The sequence below is a fragment of the Notamacropus eugenii genome, chromosome 6 (genome assembly GCF_028372415.1).
Source record: "Notamacropus eugenii isolate mMacEug1 chromosome 6, mMacEug1.pri_v2, whole genome shotgun sequence".
Lineage (NCBI taxonomy): Eukaryota > Metazoa > Chordata > Mammalia > Diprotodontia > Macropodidae > Notamacropus > Notamacropus eugenii.
The window spans coordinates 374,496,939-374,507,856 of NC_092877.1; the positions used below are offsets into that span (position 1 = coordinate 374,496,939).

Here is a 10,918-nt window from a genome sequence, read left to right on the forward strand (position 1 = left end):
TTTATCTCTGTATTTCCAAAGGTAAGCCTCCCTTTCCTCTGGATCTCTCAACTGTATCAGAGTAAATGTGCAGTGATTTACATAATTATCATTTTTTCTTTTGTGGGAAAAGTATTAAAGCTCCATTTCCTGTTTATAGAAGTTTTAGGCTGTTTTCTGTTGATGTCAGTTATAGAGATAAAAAATTAAAATGTTAAGCAACCAGTAGGACCTTTTAAAAGGAATAACACATGCCCTTCTCAGAACTCATCTTTTTCTGTTCTTTTCTCATTTAGCTTTTGTCTCTCTCCCTGTGCCTCCGTTCATTTCTCATTTTTTCTGCCTGTCATTATCCCTACCTTCTTTCTCCCTTTCCATCTTTCTTCCCTCTCTTCCATATTTCTCTCCATGTAAATGAAATACACAGGATGTACATATCATTCAGCAAGTATTTATTAATTGCATACTGTGTGTCAGTCCTTAAGCTATATATTCGAGATCAAAGACTAAAGCCTTTACTTTCAAGTACCTCATAGTACAATAGTGGAGATGATATGATATATATATTTATATATATATATATATGTATATATATATATACATATATATATATACAGATACATCTGCATGTATATGTACCTATACACATGATACATGACAGATGAATGTAAGACAATTTTAGGAGGGAGTAAATTAATAGTTGGAGGAGGGAAGAGGACTAGAGTCTTGTAGAAACGGATGCTTGTACTGAGTATTGAAGGAAACCAGGGATTTCAAAAAGTAGAAGATGATGAAAAGGGAACAAATTCCACTCATGGGGAAGGTCTATTTCAAAGGCATAGAGATGAAAAATGGGTTGTGTATGCAAGATACCAACATAGCTACTATATTTACTAAACAAAATTTTATTTTTCACCTTGAATTGAGAAGTTTCCTACTCTTTAACACAATGAATTTCTAATAATTCCCAACTATTTTTGTGCATTTCTACCCTCTGCTAGCATTGACAGCTAACTGAAGTTACTTGAGAAGCATTTTAAGATTCTGTTTTCAATGAATTTCTCAAAGTAAGTATCTTACACCTAACATCTTTAAAAGTAAGTGACTTTGGAGAGCTTGTAGTTAGAAAATGTCCCACCAGGTTTAGTTACTTCAGGCCAAATATCAACAATCTACTGTATCATTGTCACAAGACATAAATTCCTTCCCTTTAATTACTAACACCCTTTGGATCCTTTCCATTTCCCCTCATTCCCATGCTTCCATATTTGTGAGTCTCAAATTAGACCAAATAATGTAGTATTTTATATGACCTTGAGTAAGGTATTTTCACTCATTGAATGGCAGTGTAGCAAGCTGTGATAGAACTCTGTTACTGGAATTTGGAGATTTGCATCTGACTTTCATTCTTCCATTCACTCCCTGTGTCTCTCAAGTTCATTCAACCTCTTTATCTCTAAAATCAGGAGTACTTGTTTGACCCTGTGCAAATAACTATTCTGGTTCCATTTCCTAAAGTGAGTGGGCTGAACTATTAGGAGTTCTTCTGGAATTCCCCAAAACTCTTTAAAGAGATCTTTGAGGTCAAAACAATTTTTGTAATCATAAAAAGATGTTGAAATTTCAAATAGTAAATATCAATAGATATAACCCACATAAACAAAAACCCTTGAGGGTATCCTCAAATAAATAAATAAATAAATCCTGAGACTAAAAAGGTTGGTAATTACCTGTCTAAATGATTTCAAAAGTTCCAGAACTTTCAGTTCCATACCTATGATTCTATGACATTCATTAAATGACCAACATCAGAAGGCTGTTTTGAGGAAGGTGCTTTGTAAATGTGACCTGTTGTTTTATTCTGAATAATATCTATGGAAATAAAAATGGTAAAAATTCTGCCTGGTGAAGAATATATTAGATTGAGATTTTGTGAAAGTGACTCCATGTGCTTACAGAGGATTTAACATTCATCTTTTAGGCATTTTATTATTTCTTAATGCAATTGCTAAAATGCATTATTTGAAGTAGACAACAACTCAATTTCTACTGCAATTCACTTAAAATAATCTGAATCAAAGGAGAGTTATTATGTGAATTTAAAACTAAGTAATATATCATAACTTTTCATATAGTCAGTATTAAGTTCATAAATATTAAGCTTAGTTAAGATAGAGAGTTGATCCTTTTGATAAGAGTTGGACTTTAATTTTGACTACTTATTTTATAAAAATATGAAATGCAGATCATTAATTTGCACCAAGCATTGGGTTAGGAATCAGAAAATCTGGGTGCTAGACTCAAAGTAGCAAGTGATCTTAGGTAAGTTTTAAATGTCTCTGTCTCAGCTTCTTCTTCTACAAGATGGAGCACTTGAAATATATGAGCTATAAAAGTCTTTCCTATACTAAAATTCTATGAATTAGATTTTTCATTACAAATTTCACTGACTCTTTAAAGAATTTAAAGTTCTCCATAATTTGGTTTCAGTTTATCTTTAATCTTCTCACTCTATGCCCACATTTATTATTAGTTCTAGGCAAATTCTGCTACTGTCCTTTTTCCAAATCAGTCTGTTTCCTCTGTCACTAATTTCTATTTTATGGAAGGAGATGAATCATATGGGTTCCCATGTTTCCTGTGCACTCCAGATCTTTCTACCTACTAAAATCTTTCCCATCTCCTCCATGGAGTCTACTCTGATTCCACCACCTCCTTCAGTCTCTAAAATATTTCTAAAAGTGATCAAATATCTTCTCTGAAGGTAAAGTGCCATAAGTTGAACTAGTTTTTTCATGTGTGGCTTATAATCTTACTACATTGTAAGTTCCTTGAAATAAGGACTACATATTCTTACCTTTGTAATTCTATTACTTGACATAGTATTTTGATCATAGAAGACATTACATAGCTCTAGAAGTAAATTGAATATTGTTACTCAATGGCATAGAACTTGTGCACTTTGAACTGATTTTCTACTAGATAGTGGGAGCAGAGAATTCTCTAAGTCTTGTGTCTCAAATAAATACATTCTTTAAAATTTTCTTTAGCATACTGGGAGAAACATTTTCACTTTAAATGAAGAACAATACTCATAGTGAGACCAAGAAAATTCTCATTATATGATAACAAATTATTTTACATACATAGTGAAAGGGTCCCTCCAGAATGGAGAGCACATTTACTTCAGACAATTGCCAGGCTAAATGCCTTGCTTTCGATTCAAATTTCCTGCCTGCCTCCCACTGGTCATTATTCCAGGGTTCACTAAATCTCACTCCTTGAATATATTTTCTCATATAATTTATTTCAATTGCTAAGGGAATTGACAAAACCTATGAGTTTGAAGTTAAATCAATGATAAAGGCAGGTTTATGGCCCTTACCCCAAAACTAGATCTGGCATTGACATACAGGAAGAGGCCTTTTCAGAACAAAGAAAAGTAGTAGCTGTGCTAATTTCCAGGTAGCCCACATTCCCCACCCACTGCCTTACACAAGCAGTTTCATCTCTGACATTAGCCATCAGTGTGAATTACAATTTCAATTTTTATATAACTTCTGTGGAAACAAAATTCAAGCATACCTTACAATACCATAGTTTTAAATTTCATGCACTGAATTTTCATTTCATGTTCTGATGGTTTTTATCTTTTCTGAATTCATGGGTCAATCTACAAGCATTTATTGAGCTTCAGTAACTGTTGGGTACTGAAGACGCAGAAGGCAAAATGGAACAGTCACTATCCTTAAGAAGGTTGTATTCAATTGGGGGAAATGACATGAGCATATACAATCATACACAAAATAAAAAGAAGATATATTTTTAGACAGGGAGAAATGAATCCCTAGGGAGATAAGGAAAGACTTCATAAAGTTCCACTGAAGATGAGCTTTAAGGGAAGAGAGCTATTCTAATAGGTACAAGGCAGGAGAGAGTGAGTTCTGGAATGCGTTTTCACCAGTATAAACATATTCACTTTAAATATTCGAATTACTACCTTAGAAAAGAATTCTTAAGATGGCAGAGGCAAATCGTTAGACAAATCTGCCTCACCTGTTCTTTGCCCTGTACTGTTGTTCTCTTCATATATATGACTTATCTTTTTTTATTTTCATAAAAACTGAAAAAAAACCCAAATATATTTGATGTTTTCAGTGGCATTTAAAAAATAAATTTTGTTAGCAGTGGGTATGATTCCCTAGCAATCATAAATAGGACAATGTAACCTATTTGAACTCTTTTTTAGTGTTTCAACAGCTTGTATTAGTCGTGCTCTAAAAGAACGCAGTATGATGGAATTGGGTTGGTATAGAAATTCTACTGAATAGGAAGTTGTCCTTCATACCATTTTGTAGGAGAGAAATGGACTTGCCCTAAATGAGAACTCAATCAATTCCAAGAAATTAACAAGAAGCAATAATTCATACTTTTTTATGCTTTAAAATTTAGAAAGAGTTTCCTTCTGATCAATCCAGTGAGTAGGTAATTTAGGTATTACTATTTTCCTATTTTAGAGAGGAAAAAATTATAGGAAGGCTTGTAAATATGAAGCATTTTGCCCATAATCACACATGATTCCATCATTAATATGCATATTGGAAAGGAGATTACTCCATGGAAGAGAATAGGAAGGAGAAATTAAGTCCCCTAATTCCAAGTACAATGGTCTTTTAATTGCAATAACTTAAAGAGAAAAATGTGACTTTAGAAAACATGGTATTGGGGTGAGGGGAGATGAATTTAACAATTTTACACCTTAAAGTCAGAACTCAGTACAGATGACTCAATGTTCTTCACAACTGGAAAAGGAGGAAAAGACTGACCCTTTAATGATAGGATTGGCATTTCAATGGAGGAATTGAAGGTCCTACAGAATGTCAGGCAGGGAGATTCAAAAAACAATTTTGGTGGTGGGGAGCAAGGAATGAAGGGATGACGAGAGACTGGCCATATATCTCCTTAATCATGTCCTATGCCCATAGGGAGGGCCACATTTCTGTGTGAACATGCTAATAATTAGCAGTGGTGATTTCCTTTCCCTCTAATTTGTAAAGTCTGAGCAATGCAAAATGCCTTGGATAATTTAATAGGCTATCAGGGTAGTTATTTTTACTAAACCTTCTTTAAATTACTAACCTATAAGTATCAAAACATATAGAAATTCTTCATTTTTTCCCCTAGAATTCTAACGGTATTTTGATACTTCTCTTTTTAGATCAGACATAATTAAAACTAAGTCATATTCTAAATCAGTTACAAGCTGAAGGAGACAGAAGACAGTAAAATTTCATGCTGATACCATATAAGCAGAAAGTAGAAGATTCAGTTTCAATTGTGGATAGATGTAAGGTAGTAGAAGTAATGGAAAATAATCCTAATTATTGTACCCAGAATAAGGCAAATTGCATAGGTTGTTCCTTGAAAATTTTGGTCTAAATATGATGAGAGAATTGAAAAAGAGCATTGAATAAACATGATCAATGTTTTGGAAGCAAAACAAACAGACCATTCTACTTCATTACAAAGCAGGAATCTTTGCTCTTGTAATTCTATGAAAGTCATCATGATGGATCTCTAAAGGAGATGCAATAGAGGAAGAGAAAGCCCAGAAAAGGACAACTAAAATATCAAAATAATAGAGGATTTTCCAGATAACAATATACTAAAAATAGGAGACAAACCTAAGAGGGTGAGCAATATTAAAAATTAGTTCATATAATAAAGGATAAAGAGAGGCAACAGAATTGACCTCAGAATTAAGAAGACTTGGTTTAAGTCCTACTGACACATGCTATCTAAGTGACCCTGGAGAAATCACTTTGCTTCTCAATGAGTTGAGGCATATAAGTTGCAAAGAAAGTGCCAACCTGAATTGGAAAAGGAATTTTTCTATAAATATACTTCTATACACAAATGAAAAACTATATCCAATCCCTATCCTTTAATAAAGAATATCACTGATTGGCAAATGAGACTTATTTTTTAAAAAATCCGCTATGGAGGAGGCAATCAACTATTATCATTTTTGAAGTATGAAAATACAGAGTCCAATCACTGATCCTTGGAATAGAATAGGCTTGCATAAATCCTTGAAAAGGAACCTTTTGAACACAGTATAGAATGAATAGAAATAGAAACCATGGAAAAAGAGCCCAGGCCAATATATTCAGATCTTTTATATGTGGCACTCATAAAAGTTTCAGAAGCTATGCCCAGAGAAGCTGAGAGAAATTAATATTCTCTTGGAAGTGAACAACATAGCCCATCTCTTGGCTTCAGATTTTTTCTCTTGCTGTACCCTGTGCCTGGAATGCTCTCTTTCCTTACCTCTGCCTATTGATTTCCTTGGCTTCAAGTCCCAACTAAAATTCAACCTTTTACAGGAAGCCTTTTGCAATTTCTTTCAATGCTAATGCTTTTCTTCTATAAATCATTTCCTATTTATCCTATATAGATAGATAGATAGATAGATAGATAGATAGATAGATAGATAGATATAGATATATACATCTTGTTTGTATATATTTATTTTCCTATCCTTTCCCTAATTGTGAGCTCCTTGAGGGCATGAACCATCTTTTGCCACTTTCTGTATCCTGAGCACTTAGCACAGTGATTTACATTTAATGAGTGTTTATTGATTGAGGTGGTTATACTTTAGAATTAAGGATACAACACCAGAGGAAAGTGGACTTGGCTGTACTCTAAACTCTGCTGAAGGAAGTTAGGAGAAAGAAGTAGGTATGTTTTGAGTTACATTCTGCTATGAATCGAGAATCCCTGTTTTCAGGACACTGAGATGGCTGAGAATGTCACTTTGACAACTGAGTTTATCCTCACTGGATTTACAAGTCATCAAGAACTGAAGATTCTTCTATTCATATTTTTCCTTATAATCTACCTGATAACCATAATAGGCAACATTGGACTGGTGATATTAATTTCAGTTGAACCCCGACTCCACTCACCTATGTATTTGTTTCTTGGTAACTTGGCATTTATGGATACTTTTAGTTCATGTGCAGTTACTCCTAAGATGTTAATGAACTTCTTTTCTAAGGGTAGAATGATTTCCCTTCGTGAATGTATGGTACAATTTTATTTTCTTTGCTTTTCTGAAACTTCAGCCTGTTTTCTCCTGGCAGTCATGGCATATGACCGCTATGTGGCGATATGTAATCCACTTCATTATCCCACCATGATGTCAAAGAAACTCTCCATTCAGATGATCACAGGATCACTCATAGCTGGCAGCCTACATTCCATGATTCATGTTGGCTTTCTATTCAGATTAACTTTCTGTAAGTCACACCAAATTAATCATTTTTATTGTGATGTTCTTCCTTTACACCGACTCTCTTGTACTGACCCTTATATTAACCAATTGATGATATTCATCATCTCAGGTCCAATTCAAGTCTTCACTCTAGGAGTCATCTTATTGTCTTATCTTTACATCCTTTTGACTGTCTTTAGGATGAAATCAAAGGAGGGCCGAGGCAAAGCCTTTTCCACCTGTGCATCCCATTTTGTATCTGTCTCAATATTCTATGGTTCTCTTCTCATCATGTATATTCGGCCAGGTGCACTTGATGAAGGAGCCATAGACATACCCGTGGCCATTTTTTATACAATAGTAATTCCCTTTTTAAATCCTTTTATTTATAGCCTGAGAAACAAGGATGTAATTAGTGTCCTCAGAAAAATTATGGAGAAAAAAATCTCAGGGGGATTTGGGACAAAATTTGTACACTGAGGTTCCTTGGTTTGAATATGATTAAGCTTTTCATAAACAAAATTATCCAAAAAGTGGAAGAGAAATACTTTGGATCACACCAACTCAGGAAAGTATAAAGTCTAATTGAGAAATTAATTAATGAATACCGAAGTTTGGGACCAGGATACTATTTCAAGTCCTAAAAGCAAGGCTATTTTCAAAATGGATAGTGTCAGAGATTTAATCATCAAAAAACTCAAGAAATTAACACACTATCAGAGGACAATTTGCAAAAGAGGAATCTGTTGAATATTATTAATAATACCATGGAACTATACCACTGTTGGTGATATTCTGCAGGAAATGTAAAGGAAGACATGTCAGCATTAAGGAATAGGAGTAGATTTTGTACAAATTGCAAATTTTCTTGTCATTCCAAGACACCCTAGAGTATAAGATGGATGATGGGAATATAAAATAGAGAAATACTAGAAAATAATACAACCAGATTAAGCAAAAACAAGCAAAACTCTCCAAAGAAATCCACACCACACCCCAGACCTCTAAAAATAGCCTTGAATTAATGATATGACTTCAGTGTAATCACTCCTTGCTTAGAGTAGGCTGTTCTGCAGCACTGTTTGGTTCTGAACTGAAAATTTTCTGAAGTGATTGCTTTGGAAAGTAGATTTACACAGAAAACACTTATTATGTCATAAGAGTCATCCCACACCTTGTTGTTCTATGATGGCAGTTGCCTCACGAGTATCTTCATGTCACTATTAACAAATTAATCTTGTAATGATAATTCATCACTCTTGCTTAAATGATGCTATTTGTGTTGAAAATATTATTTGTCACACATTTTACATGAACTAAGTGAATTGCTAATGAAGTAAGACAAGGTTATTATTGAATTAGTCAAAAAGTTAAAGAAATATTTTCCTCAAATAATGTTATCTGTCTACTTGGTGAATAAGAAAGTAAAACCGTGTAACATCTTTGAATCCAGGGTAAATTATTTTATTTATGGACTTATTGACAATGTAAGATACTCATCTTATGTTGTAATTTCATTTATAGCAGTAGCTACAAATTTGTAGCATTTACCTCAGAAACTTTGATACAACAAATATTCTTGTTTTACTCCTGTTCTTGCTGCTGTGAGGAATACAAAATATGTCCTAAAGACAGAGTTCCTTCCCTGAAATGACTAACATTGAAATCAGCACAGAAAATAAAACAGAACTAAACAGTATACAGTATGATGAAATGCTAGATTATGAGGTTCAGACATTTTATAAGAATTAAAATGACAAGGAAATCAATGAACGCAAGTGTAATTATGGGGAACTTTATAAAACATATTAAATCAGGTCTTGAAAAATGAGCAGGATTTGGATAGGGAAGACTGAAGAAAGTACTTCAAGCAAGAAAAGTAGACTAAGCAAAGGAATGAGGAAAAGTTTTGAACAAGATTTTTAAGTACACTGAGGAAAGAAAGTTGATTGGAGAAGAGGTATGCATTAGGGAGCCATAAATTTGGTTAAGTAAAGTAGGGCAGTTACTTGAGGACCCTGACGGCTTGGCTGAGGAACTTAGACTTTATTCTGTAGATGAGAGGAAGCCATTGAAGTTCATTGAAGAGTACTGTACAATGGGAAAGAAACAACAACAAAAGCAATGTTTTAGAAAAGTTAATTTTGTGGCAGAGTAGATCATTCCCTGAAGTCATGGATTCTAATGTAGATGATTTTGCAGTAATCCTGTCATAAGATGGTGAAAACTAGGACAAAATGGTGTGATGGAAGAATATGGGACTGCTTTTGGAAGAAAAGTGATTCAGGGAAAGGAGAAGAAGAGGAAGACAAAAAAATCATAAGTTCAGAAGATTAGGTAAAATGGTGGTTATTGTTGTGTGTGAAATAGCAGCATTGAATAAATGAGGTTCTTTAGAAGAAAGTTTTTTTTTTCCTGAGAAGACGTGTTCATTCATACATCCACTCAATTTAAGATATATTGATTTTTAAGTGACAGTATTCCAGGCGAAAATGTCCAATTGGCATTTATAGTTTGAGGGCTGGAACTTGAGTGAGAAGTCAGAAATTGCAATGATGGTGGGTCAGTAAGTCACTCAAATGAAAGTCGTAGTTGAACAAAGAAAAAATGAAGCAGAGAGGAGAGATCCAGGAACAGAAAAGCATGAACCATAACTTCAGAAATGGCCACGTTTCTATATAAATAAGAGGCACTGAAGGAGATAGCTCACCACAGTCCAACAGGGCCCGAAGCAAGAGATCATGGTGGTAGGTTTTCATACTACTTTAGCCACTAGTAAGCTAAAGAAAAATAAGACATAAAAGTAGTTAAAATTATTTTAAGTTTTAATATTCTATGTTCTAGTTGTTGCAGTGAAATGAATGATGAGAAAATGGAGGCAGCAGAGAGAATATTTGTTTTAGTATGTTTATAAGTGAAAGGAAGTAGAAAAAATCCATTAAGGTTAAGGGATAAGGTCAAACAAAGGTTTGTTTTTTTTTAATTTAAAATAAAGAAGGCAACTGGATATCTTAGATACCTTAGATAGTACTCACATATGCCAAGGTCATCCACTGCATCCAGGGCCATCACCACTTGTCTGGCTTTTGCTTTGCACTGGACTTTGATGACTCAGGAAGAGAGTCAGACTGATGATTTTGTGTAATTTTGCATCACTTAAATCCAATTCATGTGCAAGTCAAAACATCACCTATGACGCCATTGGATCATTTTGTAGATGAAGGATGAATAACATGTGTATATATGTATATGTACATGTATATATATATACATACATATGTGTGTACATATATATATATCAATATGTATATTTGTATATACATATACAAATATACATATTTATATATGTAAAACCAGACCTGTGTTTCCATCAGTATATGGAACTCCTGGATAAGGAAACTCCCATCAATGCATGTTGGTAACTTCTCTTCAACTTAGAGTCTGAGAGCATTGTCTGAGAAGTTAAGTGACTTGCTGAAGGTCATGTAGCCAATATATAGAAGAGACAAAACTTGAATTCAGGTCTTTCTAGTTCCAAGGTTGGCTCTCCATCCACTGGGTCACAATGTGTCCCTAAATAAATATATAGAGAACAAATATAAATTGAATGCAAGATAGTTAAGGGAGAGTATTGTTAACTGGTGGGATCAGGAAGGACTT

At 33.9% G+C, this 10,918-nt stretch overlaps 1 protein-coding gene across 1 annotated transcript; it reads left to right on the plus strand.

Annotated features, from left to right (window-relative positions):
• Positions 1-6,781: 6,781 nt before the first annotated feature.
• Positions 6,782-7,738, plus strand: LOC140510247 (olfactory receptor 5K1-like). The gene has a single exon (XM_072618694.1). The coding sequence runs from the start codon at positions 6,782-6,784 to the stop codon at positions 7,736-7,738; it is 957 nt and encodes a 318-aa protein (XP_072474795.1).
• Positions 7,739-10,918: the final 3,180 nt, after the last annotated feature.